Raw genomic sequence first — 14,064 nt, 5'->3', positions numbered from 1 at the left:
AAAAGCAGAATTTTACTGCAATATTCTTCTTGGACATATTACATAATAAAAAATAAACAAACATTATTATTAAACAAAGAATAATGACTTGCATTATACTGGCCTATAACGTCTGACGAATATCAATCAATGTTTTGTGCATTTAACATTTTTTACTGCACATTTCTTGGCCAGATATGCATCAGCAGCTCCAGTCATTCTTTTATTTTATTTTTTGAATTAGTTTAAATAAAAATAAAAAAATAAAAATTTATTTAAAACATATTTAAACTACACTTTACAAAAAAAACAATAACCAAACTGAATTATATTAGGTTACAGTGTTAAATTTGATTTCCAGTGAAATCAAATCTGTTCTGAATAATAGCATTTTCTAACAACAAACTTGATGAAAGCCAGACATTGATGAAATTCCCTTACAGTCCAGCAGAGGGCAGCAGGTACACGGTAGAGAAGTGTGGAGGACATTTTCTCTACTCAAGTGCACAGTACTAGAATGCACTGCACACTGATATGTCTGAAAACCACAGATCAGCTGACTTTTTAGAATTTTGCGACCATGCTACGCTGATGCCACATAACAATGAATTTCAAACTTCTCTGTTATGAAGTCTATAAACTGTTCAACTTGAAACAGCCAATAACATTCATTCCGAAAAATGCTCAAATACATGCTATGCATTAAGAATGAATGATATTTCCAAGGAGAATTCTTGCTGTGGGCTGAAAGACATAGAAACATGGAAGACTGGGTGGAGGGAATAGTGGATGTGCCGGTACGTTCAAGGGGAGATGATGTACCTTTTTGGTAGGTGAGGTTGGGGTGGTCACCTGGTTGCTTGGGGTAGTCGGCGACGTGGCGGTGATACTAGGAGGCGCAGGTGCAGGTGTACTGTTGGAAATGCTTGATGGAATAGAAGACTTGGTCTTGTCTGGAAAAAAAGAAATCGTATGTAAATAATTTTCACCAATTAAACACAAAGCTAGTTGGGGAAGCATCTGTGGTGGTCAATGTTTCGAACAGTTACCTGCTTCGTTCTCAGACTCTGAGTCTTCCTCCTCCTCTTCCTCACTAGAGCAGCTAGACTCATCCTTCTTCCCCTCCCCCTCTTCTTCATCCACCTTCTCTGGCTCCAGAGTCTCGATTCTTGGGGCAGTCTTCTCTGGCTCCAGTAGAACCGTTTCTTTACTAAAACACAGATGCACTCAACGGTTAAGCACCACTTACAGCAAACTCCTCACACACAAAGCTTTCACTTTTAAGGCCTATTCACACTAAAGCCCCAAGTATACTTTGAATTCCATGCGTACGCAAAGGTATGTATACAATGCGTGTGACGTAAATTTCATCATTAGCATAGTAGACATCTACTATACACACACAGACTGATTTGTCACATGCACCTTGGATTTTTTGCACTAATAAGTTGGTCCCTAAGATGTTCACTGTTTGACAGTCGGAAGAGGCGGAACAACGAACAAACTACTGAAGATCGTTTAAAAGAGTAGGCAAATATTTATATCAGTTGTAAATTCTGGAGAGAAATAGCGCAGACACTGGACAAAGATGAAACTTTCAATTACTATTGGTCATCTGCTTGTTTTTCTATCAAATTGAATGCCATTTAGGCTTTCACATTTTATTCACTTGCTAGGTACAAACAGAAACAGCCATAAAAATTGTGTTAGTGTAATGAGTAATGCATGTGCCTGCAGATGCAAATGATATGTCCTCAATAGCGGTTCAGTTTTGCCATTTAAAATTGATTGAGTTTATACTACCAGATCCAAGTTTGGGAAAACAGCTATCACATCAACCAAACAATGATGAAAAACAGATTTGTGTCCACACCAAAAGCTCTAGTGTGAAAGCGTCCCAAGTGGATTCAGGGGTGTGTGTGTGTGTGTGTGTCCTTGACATTTATGGTAGGGTCAAGACATTGGGCAAACAGTATTATCAATCACATAATGGCGTTTTTTTCTCTAGTGAGCAGGAGCCATTTACCTCTTCAGTTGTTTCACAGATTGATTATTGTCCCCAGTAGTCGTAGTTTCTATTAAAGGAGACTTCTTAACATCCTTCTTTTCACTCAGAAGCTAGAACAAAAAGAACATGTCAGCTTAAGGCTACAGAACAAAGCAGAATTGTTTATGATTGAAGGTCCGATGCCAAAAGTGTGAGATTACCAGATTCTGCTTCTTTTGCAGCTCTTCTAAATATCCCAAGACATCTTCATCAGCTACGTCAAACGCCGTCTGACCCTGAGAACCAAAATCCAACATTGTTAGGGTTCAATTCGAATCAGAGACATTTTAATTGTTGTTCAGACTCTGAGGAAGACTACACTGAAGCTAGTAGCACAGACAAAGCCATAAAAGCCATACCACTTTATTGATGACGTCCATATCACACAAATGTTCTACAAGTATCCGGCATGCCTCTTCTTTGCCCCAGTGTGCAGCAGCGTGGAGCGGAGTCCAGCCATCGTAGTCTTTAATATTTACATCATACCCTGCTTGGATTAAAAGCCTGCAAACAGTTAAAGCGACAGAAATAGCATGATGAGATTAGACAAATCTGGGTTTCTTGGATTTTGGTGCCGCAATCTAAGCTTGGCCTCATTTGCCAAAGGCCTGGGATATTGTGTAGACCAATGGGCTCATTTTTCAATTGCCTAGAAGGCATGTTACGCATGCCAACATTTAGTTGTCACATAAAAATACACCTTAGATGTGAAGTTTTCAGATATTCCACACACCCAAAAAAAAAAAAAAAAAAAAAAAAAAAGTATATCCGGTTACAGTCCTGTTGTTTTGGTGCAGCAGCAGATGGAGCAGTTGTCACAGTCATTCAACTCTGACATCCAAAGGCTGAAAGCACCGTAAACAGAGACACAGCCTAACTCCTGCCACACATCTTGAGCAGTGTTTGTTCAACGGCTCATGATAATCTACTGTAATGGAGGCAGACAAACAGGTGACATACTGTCTCGTCCTGTGTACAAGAACCAAAAAGAGTTGAAAGGTGAAGTATGGGATGGACCAAGTAAAGCCTCCACACCTGCTGTACCAAAGTTTAATTTGTTTCTACCATCACTAGCTGCTAAATCTCACTTATTGGCAAAAGAACAAAGGCAAATATTGTCACAGGTGTCCTCTGAATCCTTTGAGGATGGCAAAATGGCAAAATCTTTCTAATGAAGGCAAGCAAACTTACTTTAAAACCTCAGCGTATCCCTTAGCTGCAGCGACATGTAGTGCGGTCCCCCCAGACTTGGCGTGCCGGACGTCGTTGATCAGGCCGCTGTTAAGCCACTGTCGCGCATCCCTTAGCATGATCCGCTCCTCCTCTTTCCTGGCCGCCTCGATATCCACGCCTGGAGCAAGATGGAGGGAGGGGAAGATCCTTAGGATTAGTACATATTCTTGACCTGGCCAAACTGCAGGATGTCCACGGAGGCCAACCATTTGAAAAGCAAAATATAGTATACTTCGACATAGTAAATTATTTTATGATGTGTGCCATTCTGAATGGGTTAGGGTTAGGGTTTAACTGCAGTTAACAACTACAGGGGTAACTATGTTGACTACAGTGCAGCCAGGTAAATAGTTTGAGGAATGACTGGCGTGTCTCTAATAGTGACAAAGGTTTGTTTGTGAGGAAAAAAATGTGCCTATTACAAATTTTTTCATGAATTGAAATTCAATTAAATTCAGTGAAATTGTTCAAGTACATGAAGCTTTTATTGACTACTATCTGATTGATAGTACAAAATAACATTTCAATCAAAGTAAATGAACTTTCTGCTGTGACAGAACATATCACTTCTTATTCAAGTGTGGAGAAAAATAATTCAATGCATACTTAAATTATTTGAATGGTTTCAAAAACACAACATGTAAACTACTTCATATTGGAGGACTGCCAAATAGGTCACTGTACCTCTAGTCTATATACCCTGACATTTACTCAGGCATGTAGAGACCTGGGGCAAGTTGCATAAACTTAGCCACTTTAAGACGATGTCTTAGCTAGTTTGAATATCTAACAGTAAGACAAGAGGTTATCAATCTTACATTTTGATATAAATGAGACTGTTCTGCCTTTTGATGTAACTGACTTTAAAATGTTAGAACCAGTCTTGAAGAAAATAATTAGATGGCTAACTTTTAAGACTAGTCTAAGAAGTTTATGCAACTGGCCACTGAACAGCATTAAGCTAAAACCAGAAACAACAATAGAAACTTGAGAGTATATAACTTTGAAGTAAGCGACCATTAATCATGCCTCAAAATGCTTAGCAACATCTCCACTGAGTACCAAAACAAGGTCAAAACTTTATATATAGAAAGATAACTGACTGCTACTTGACCTTCCATTTTTGTCAGAATAATGAACGTAAAAGGAGTCATCTCAGATTACAAACAAGGAGCATGCCACAACCCTTATAAGGCTACAGGACTAACTGAATGTCCGGCAGGTGCGACTGCTGGGGAAGTGAACTATGATGTGATTAAAGTGTCAGATTTTGATCAGTTTAGCTGGTGAGTTTGACAAGAGAGCTGGAAGTAAGCCAGCAGCATGAAAAAGACAGCTCCACGGGACAGAAATCTGTAGGAATACCTGTGCAAACTCCATGACCGAGCAGTGCAGTGTAGAGAGAAATATCCGATTGTTGGAAGTATTTATGAAGATTAACAACATCCCTTCATCAAGTGGAGCCTAAAAAGGTGATGTCTAAACAGTAATTTTAAGTACTGTCTATCAGTAACAGTAAAAAGCCATTCACTTTCAATAAGAGTTGGTGATTTCTGAGAACATGCCAGATGTCATTGTGAACACAACATTAGAGTCTCAGTGGACATTCGTTTAGAACTATATGTGAGCTGCCATTCGTGTGACTTATCTCTGCTTACTGGTATCAATTAGTTCTTTATTTGCCTGTGTAAACCGGAGCACCAGCACTCCTCAGCAACCCAGGACAAAAGGCTGAAGATATAGCCTACTTTAAACAGGCTATCGAGATGCAGATTGCTCAAAATGGTGAACAAGTAGCGATGTCACCAGTGGCTCTGCTGATTCAACAAGGCCAAAAGATGGGGGAAACAGCTTTGCTTTGTTTTTCCTTCTTAATAGTTTTGAATGCATTGTGTAACAGACCAAGGTTATTTTCGTAAACGAAAACTGAAACTAAGACTAAAACTATTGGTCAAAAAACATTTTCGTAAACTGAAATAAAATAGAAATTTCAACATTAATGAAAAACTAAAACTAAACGAAACTAACAACAGTTATTGAAAAACTAACTGAAACAAAATAATAATTAGCAGAAATAAATAATCGTTTTCGTAATTAATAAGCTCTCCTAAATAAGCATACCGGAAAATCACTTTTTCAATTCCACTGTGCTACTTTATTTTTCAATGTATGACCCGTGCGCTTAAGTCTCTCGTCTTCTGCAGCATCACGTGCATGACACGACGCTCTAAAAACGCAGCACTCAAGTTAAAATAAGTTCAACTAAGACGTGTATCGAGACCTTGCGCTTTTTCCCCACTGTGCCCGCGTCTTTTTTCCGTTTTTCAAAGCAAAACCGCTTTCTGTGTGAATCCCTAAGAAGCAGAAAGGCCCAAGTAAGTATTTCCATCTCATGCAAATACAGCTGTACCTTAATTCCAGGTATAAGATAACCATCTCATGTGAAACTAGCCTTAACAAGATAGGCCTATACCACACATATTAGACAAGATACCACACTGAGCAGAAAAAGGAAAAAACAAATAGCATGTCTATAGCCCAGAAATAGACGTATATTTGTCAGAGTAAAAGTATACTAAATGTCTGGTCTGCTGAGAACGTTTGAATATGTGTATAACTATAATGTTTGAAAGGATTAATCATAGAAATAAACTTAAAGAATAATCATAATAATCATACACATATCTTTTTCTTTTTCTTATACACCACGTTTAACAAGATTTCATTTTTAATATTATTATATAATTTTTACTTTTTAGTTGCATTTGTTTGGTTCTTTGTTCATCCTCAAACAATTATTTTATTTTTATTATTAAGAGGTTTTCACAAGAGTTAAATGTAAACTGCAAACATTAAACTTTGCTGAAATTAAATGTCTTTAACTGGAAGTGTTCTGTTAACTCTGCTAAACTATAATTACTAAAACTGAAACTAAATATATAAAAACTAAATAGAAATGTGTTCACAAAATAAAAACTAAACTAAAACTAACAAAACCATTAATGAAACTAACTAAAACTAAACTGAAATTCATAGGAAATTTGAAAATGATATTAAAATAAAAACTAATTTAAAAATGCAAAACTATAATAACCTTGTAACAGACAGCTGATGAGCATAATGGCTCTTTTTTCTCATTTGAAAGAGCAAGGCTGCATGTAAAAACAGGTAGAACAAAGTAAAAACAGGTAGAACAAAAGTGCTCGGAGTTCCAGGAGAATATGCAGCCTTTACAAAAACCAAGAGACAAACTGACCTCCACAAGAGCGCTAAACAACAGCCAAGCGTATTGCCAAGCAGCTAAAACAAACCTAATATAGTTCAAGCTAAATTGAAGGAGGACTGGTGTGGCATCATTTCGAACAAAATCAAGCCAAAACCAAATTTGTTTCAGGCGTTGAAAACAGCTAGCCAAAGTGAACTACCATTGGCCTGTGGCAATTACATAATAGGTGGACGTGCTCTGCAGCTTCACCTTCTTCAGTCCATTTCTTCTGTTCAGTCCTTCAAGGTCAGACGTCCATGAGTTAAACATGAACACACTGCAGAAATTGAAGTTGTAATTGTAAATGAAAGTGACAGAATTACTGAGAGGAAAGCGCATAGAACACATTTAAATATTTATCTAAACTCGGCTCCCAGCAGTGTGGGCTGCATCGGGATGTTCGCTAAGTATTTCAAACTTCTTTTTACCCCTAAGCAAAGCATGAAAAAAGAACTTTGCTGTGAGTATACCAGACTTCAAGGCTATTTTATATAAGGTACATTAATCCTCTTCATACCAAAAGTCAGTTATCATCAGACAGATTATGTCACCATCTATGATGTACTTAGCGCCTCCGACATCTGATTTTCCAAGCAACAGGAGCTGGAAATGTCTCTTGCTTTGGCTAGAAGAGGCACCTCGGTCACCTGATTCCCGTGGAAATGAGCACCGGCTAATAAGTCTAAGGGATGACCCTACTGAGGGGGTGGTGGTGGTCTCTGCTTAAGTTTAACCTCATGACTAGGGTTTCGTTCAAAAGGAGACAGGGAGTGGGAAAAAAGATAATCACATTAGAAGAGGTTGAAGGCATTATACAACACTCAGTGTTACATAATGCCATCTATGAGCTGAGAATAGAGCTGTGTCTTATATTACAATACATGGAGTAAAGCGTGGGCTCCCGTTCCAGTCTGACCACCGAAAGACAAGCATCCTCCTTGATCAGGAGGAGAAGGATGATCCATTTCAGCTGTTCAAACATTAGGGGTTACCAGTTATGATATCTGAAGTCCTAAGACTGCGCATGCAGAACTGTGTACTAGAGGTGTGCATGGGTCTATCATACATGCTGACACCTCTTCTACAAAGCTCAAGTGTACAACCCTCAAATGAAAGCTGACAGCTGCCATTGGCAGAGCCTCACTAAATGCCCATGAGCGTGGGCTGAAATGCGAATGTTATATAACATGCTCTTAAAGAGTGTGACATGCTAACAAATAGCAGGGCAGATCAATTATCAACAAATTCACACCGAATGTTGAGCTGTTAGGAGAGATAAAGGACAAGCTCTGTTTTTGCTGTCTGAGAATTGTCTTCTTGCCGCATACCAAGATGGGGCTCATGTTTCAGCAGCTACTGTGGGCTTACTGCTGGCCAAAGCCACAAAAGCTAAACCTGAAAAAGGCATACCTTTCTTCACAAAACATTTGTATGTCAATATCTAGTCAAAACTAATTGAAGGCTATTGTTCAGTTCTGAAACAGATTAAAGTGAGAAAAATGAGTTCTGTTAATTGGCCAAACAGCACAGTTGTTGGCTGATGTGATAGTCCCAAAATGGTCAATCAGTGACTAATCAGTCTTTCCCAATTTATGAATGACAAAGGCAAAAGGCAAATTTCTCCAACATTAAGAAAAACAGAAATATAGGCAAAACACCACAAATTATTCTTAAAATAATAATAAATACATTTGATCTTTTTATAGACCTTATTCACAGCAGTGCCATCTTTGATTTTTAATGGGAATGAAAGCGAGGCTGTGAGGGACAGACATGCATCTCTTCAATGGGCTGTACTGTTATTTAATGTGTTTTTGGATTGTTCTGCTCATGAAACACTGGAAAAATATCTTTCCAAGAAATTTCAGTTGACAAAAAACTCCCGACAATATAAGCTGTGGAAAATTGTAAGTAATCTAGGAGCTTTATACAGCGGATGCCATTGGAAACACGGCAAGTCTATCCGTCACAGCCTCACTTTTATACCTGTCATGGCGTTGCTCTGAACAAGGTCTATTGAGGCAAATCAATTTGATTGTTCAAATCAAATGTATGGCTAAAGCCTGTTCACAGATTTTCATAGAAGAGAGTGGAAATGCTACAGCTCCATCACCAGCCGCTCTTGCCTCCTCTCCTGTGTGAGAGCAGTCTTTATTATCTGCCGCTGATACATCCTGGTGAGCAAGGAGCCAAACACCACCTCAGGCGGTTAATGCATGTCTGAACAGTGCCTCTCAGTAGCAGTGGGGCTCTGTTTCATCATCAAGACTGGTAAAGGCCAAAAATAGAAAAACCATTCCATCTAGTTTGGGATCATTACAATGGGCAGCGGGTTAAACGAATCATGTTTCTCCATTATGTAAGAGACATCACTACAGCCGGCCGCACCGACCTCCCTAAATCCTTTATGACTTTGCACACACATGACATACCTTGGACATCAAGTACCAAGGCAAGTCCACAGGCAGGTTAAGAGTGGACACAGGAGAAAGGGCGTTGTGTGTTGCGTTACTGTCTGAGCACTGCTCTAATATTAATTCTGAGTCAATGCACCCCGCTGGAGTCCTGCCAAGACTTGCAGCCTCAACTTGAGTGCACGGCAGCTGGGAAAGTTTAGCATGATGCACATATCACCCCTGGCCATTTGTTCATTTGAAGAACTCTGACTCAAAATCATCAGAAAGCAATGATCTCAACCACAGCATGACGCGGACATGACACTAAGCCTTGTACACCCATGCCAAATCATTGTCAGTAAAGATGAAGTTTGGAGTGCCTGTGAAATGTGTCAAGGGGAGGTAGCAGTACCTTGCCGGTTGATCTCGTTTTGCAAAAGCTCCTCCATGGCCTCCTCCTCTGCGATATCCAATGGTGTTTCTCCCTCGCTGTTTACTACACCGACATTTGCACCTTGACCGATAAGATACCTGCGAAGACATGACATGACATGACGTTTAAAAAGGCAACAGGTGCGATTAATACAATCATTTAGAGATCCAAATTGAATTGACAACTGCTCATTTGGAATAAAAAAAGAAAAAGGAAGAAATTAAATGGGGCCTCATTTGATGTGACTCCCTTCATAGACACCTCAAGACAGTGGTGATTAGCATCTTAATCAAAATTCCTTGAAGTGGTCCTTCACCTTTGTTACTGGTTAACAGCATGGATTCATGTCACAGAGTACATAGGCTTTTACAGTTATAAAGGAGTGGCAGTCTCTTGCCTGAAAGACCGCTTCAGAATTGACCTTGGTGTGATCAACACATCGCCCTCCCTAACCTCACTGCTCATGTGTCAGATTCAAAAACCACAGCACTAGGGAACAAGACCGCACAGACCTGACCTTACTACAGTCTGGATCTTCTTACATATTCAAAGCAGCTCAACTAGCAGTTTCTTAATATGAATCAAACACTCTTGCAAAACTTGTTGCAAGAACAGAATACTAAGCCCTCGACTTATGAATTATTGTTCTTTGCAACTTGTTTGAAACTGGTCATTCAACAACAATGTGATGCGCCTTCATTGTTCTTGCTTTGCTGAGATTAATTTGTTGGCAACGTCAAACCAGACATCAGAATCAAAGATCTTGCAGGGTGGTCAGAATTATAGAGAAAAAACATGCTTATTTATTCAAGGCATGTGCGGAACTACACATTTTTTAACTAGATAGATGGTTGTTGGACGACTAGGCTAAACTAATCAACCACCCTGGCTCATTCGTATACATATTAAGGTTGACACATTTGCGGGCAAAATCCATGGTAATCCACATGATAGGGAAATTACCTACACAGAATTCGCAACTGGTTCAAGTTGGTCATGCAGATTTGTCATGTTGACCAACAAAAGCTGCTTGGTTTGAAAGTGACTTGTCTAAGCTGTGCTGCATGCATTGCTACAGTAATGATAATAGACAATGGACCTTTTGACCACGCCTTGAGCCTTGTCCCCATTAGTGGTGAAAATAAGCTATTTTCAAAATTTAGGATGGTTTTCGAGAAGAAACTTTGGGAAATGTCCAATTGCATGTAGAAAATGTGCATATTAGTATATCAATTGTATATCTACATCATAAGGCTTTTCATAGGTGTTTGAAATATTGTGTACATAGGTGTTTCATAGTGTACCATTTTGTACACTAACCACTGGCAACTGCTGTTTCAGGTTCTAGAAATATTAGTCCTATAAACATACAAAACAGGTCAGAGTACTCCCAATATTCAGGACAAAAGCAAGCTTGTTCCGTTTTACTGTTTGCCCCATTTAAAAGTCAGCTGATATTTTCTCTAGAGTGCCGTGTTCCCTATACAGATCTCAAGCTTCCAATATAGCTCAAGCATGAAAATCAAAATTAAAAATGCCCGTTTCATATAGAAGAGTGACACTGACAACACAGCAACAAAGACAAAGTCTTATGCCTTGAGTATTGTGCCATGGCTTAGCGACATCAATTTGTCTCATTTGCAGCATTATTTGTGAAGCCTACAGAGGTGCTGCCTAAGTACAGTGTTTCCAATCTGTCACCTCTAAGACTCCATGACGTTCAGGACACTGCCTTAGAAGGCTGCTGCGCTTGTAGGTAGTGGGCAACAATACAGATCACTAGGTTATGAAACAATCATTTCATAGAAGAGAATATGTTTATCAATTCTTAGTACAGGAAGAATGACTCAATGAATGGAACTGGATTCCCTTCAAGCGGAGTGTCAGATCATATGCACCACAGCTATGATTTCAGCACAGGCTAGGTGCTAATCCATCCCTGTGGTGTAGCATGAGAACAGAGTTCATTTTGGGCTTCAAACCTGGGCTGACCTCTTAACCAGGTTACACATAGCTGGCAAAAAACCTTATCAACATATGAACTGTGAGGGAAAAAATAAACTAGACATACAACTAGGCGTTTAAATATTTCATCACATGCTTTGGCTGAACACCTCGCAACTACGAGCGACTCTTAAAATGCACTTAACTTCCTAAAATGAACTTCTTAAACTTCTGAACAGTAATGTATATATGCATCATAGGATATTTTTGCGTTATTTAAGCTGATTCCTTTGTTTCACTAAGGCTAATTTCATAGCTAGCACGTTGTGTATAATAATATAGATCAAATTCGATAATTTCACACTTTGTTTATTTAGACAATTACAGCTATAATTTGTACTTTTTTATTATTTATTAATTAAGCGGTACTTACTCAGCGATGTCAAGGTATCCGCAGGAGGCGGCGGCGTGAAGGGGGATCCAGCCCTCGTTGTCGGGCTGGTTGATACAGGCCCCATGCTCCACAAGGAAGGTCACCATGTCTACATTATCATCTATGCAGGCCTGAAAAAAAAAGACGACAGGAGTTAACATCTAAGCAAGATAATCATCTAGCAGTTTAACAGAGTAAACCTATTCAAATCAGATTTTTTCAAAACAGTATTCATGCAGCATATAGCATTTTAGTCACCCATGGTTCAGATTAAGAGCCTTAGCAAAGCACAGTTTCATAAACCCAAAAGTGAGCTTCAGGCTCAAACATTAATCTTCAGTGGGAACCTATTCCTCCAAACAAAGACACATTATGTCATCAGGTAACCAAAATCCCTTGAGGGAAATATGGAGGTCTGTAATTAAAGCATGTCACCACTCGATGAGACAAAAGAGCTTGGTTAAGACTAGCGTTGTCACTGCCATGACAATATAGACACTACTATTCAAAGATTTTTACTTCGATTAAATTAAGTTTTATTCAGCAAAGACGCATTAATCAAAAGTGACAGTAAAGACATGCATCGCGTTTTACAAATATTAAGTAGCACATCCACTGTCAACATTGATCAGAAAACCACCAAATCAGCATATAATGATTTCTGAAAGATCATGTGACACTGAATACTGGAGTAATGGCAGCTGAAAATTCAGCTTTGCAAATGCAGGAATAATTAACATTCCTGTAATATTATATTAGATGTGTTACCAGTGCTACCATTTTGTTGTAAAGGGCTCATGAAAGCATGACTTGAACAGAGTGAAAAAACAAACAAAAAAAAAACACCCTACTGAGAGAAAGATACTAACTTTACCCTCATTCACCAATTCAACATTACTTTCTTCATCTCTACAATAAACAGTTTTAGGACACAGTGATCATGTTAACTACCAAATTTTATATCATACATTTTAAAGGCGCCTTTCAGTGCCCATTGTCAGACTAAACTCACAACTTTGAGTAGCGTCCAACCTCGGTTCTCCACGTGCTCCCCTCTTGAATGCTTGCCCGTAAAATCTCCAGGTCTTACATCTGGTTGCCTTGTCAATACCATAGACAAAGGGGGAAACACACGAACCAGCCTCACGTTCAGGGCACAAGACTATCTAGTTGAAATCCTTGCCCAAATTTGGGCTGTTTACAGTACCGCAGTAGAAACGTGTGGGCGCTCTTATCAGGGTCTTGTCAAGCTTGGTAGAGGAAACCAGGACTGTCCAAACAGTCGACTAACTTTCTACAACTAAGCGACTAACATTTGTCAACCAAGCCTCTTCTAGTCGACTAACGGTTAATCGGCAGCCCTATTAACATGATACAAAACGTGGTTAATCTGGAGACCTTTCATGGGCACCCAAATACAGCTCACTGCCTTATGTCATTCCCTGCCTCAGGATAATATGTGTCCTACCCAGTCCCCTTAAGGCAAGCAAGCATTCCCTCTGGCCTCAAAACACACCATGTTTATTATAAGCCTAACCCAGCAATTCCCAAAGCCCAACAATGGCAATCCCTTAATGGCTGTAATTGTTCAGGCCTGACAGGTGTGAGAGTTCGTGACCACATCAGTGAATGCAGAGCTGGACTTTGAGCTACAAGACAAGCGAAATTACTCTCCAAAGAAAAGGACTCGTTGGAGTCTTGGAGCACTTGTGTAAAAAAAAAAATGTCAGTGTAAATTCCTTTCCGAAAATGCACAGGGTAGTTGTAAGAATGTCATCAGTGTGTAATGAAGACAGATTTGGTATGTGGGCGTCAAACTGATCCAGACAGACATGAGGTCTGTTTTTTACTTGATGGTTCGGCTATACGTCCAGGAAACATTTGGGAACTAATCTGACTATTAACATTAGTAACAATAGCAAGGATTGCATCCAAATCGCACATCACAGATCGGCCGCGGACAGGCATGTACACGTACAGAGACCACAGACATGTAGTGACTCAATAGTGAACAAGTTGTCACATCTCGGTTCAAAACAGTTTGACAGCACTGGAGGAAAGCATGGATTAGAAACAAACATGGGGATACAGCAGATATATTATGTGGATATAAAAATAAATTTAAAAAAGTGCAGTCTAGAATATGGCACATGCATTTTTATTCTTTAAACGCAAGTAATGTTGTCTTGTTTGCATTATTTAATTTCTTTTTTGATGAAGAAAGTTAAGGAATCTTACAACGGTACAAACTAGGCTACTGTACTGTACAATATATGTTGGTGCTTGGGACATGGCTTTTAATGGTGAGACTTTTGTTTTTGTAACCAGGCTCTC

General features: G+C 39.2%; 1 protein-coding gene across 6 annotated transcripts in view; it reads right to left on the bottom strand.

Moving 5' to 3' along the window:
- Positions 1–14,064, bottom strand: part of ppp1r12a (protein phosphatase 1, regulatory subunit 12A) — a 67,385-nt gene that overhangs the window by 26,423 nt on the left and 26,898 nt on the right. For all 6 annotated transcript variants that reach the window (XM_079868295.1, XM_079868296.1, XM_079868300.1 and 3 more), the window contains exons 2-9: positions 11,731–11,861; positions 9,333–9,451; positions 3,218–3,377; positions 2,386–2,530; positions 2,188–2,262; positions 2,006–2,097; positions 1,029–1,189; positions 802–932 (exon numbers count right to left, since the gene is read on the bottom strand). In XM_079868295.1, coding sequence (XP_079724421.1) covers positions 802–932; positions 1,029–1,189; positions 2,006–2,097; positions 2,188–2,262; positions 2,386–2,530; positions 3,218–3,377; positions 9,333–9,451; positions 11,731–11,861 — 1,014 coding nt within the window. The remainder of the gene's footprint in view (positions 1–801; positions 933–1,028; positions 1,190–2,005; positions 2,098–2,187; positions 2,263–2,385; positions 2,531–3,217; positions 3,378–9,332; positions 9,452–11,730; positions 11,862–14,064) is intronic.

This window comes from Squalius cephalus (assembly GCF_949319135.1).
Source record: "Squalius cephalus genome assembly, chromosome: 4".
NCBI classification, from domain to species: domain Eukaryota; kingdom Metazoa; phylum Chordata; class Actinopteri; order Cypriniformes; family Leuciscidae; genus Squalius; species Squalius cephalus.
This window is presented reverse-complemented; position numbering and strand designations above follow the sequence as displayed.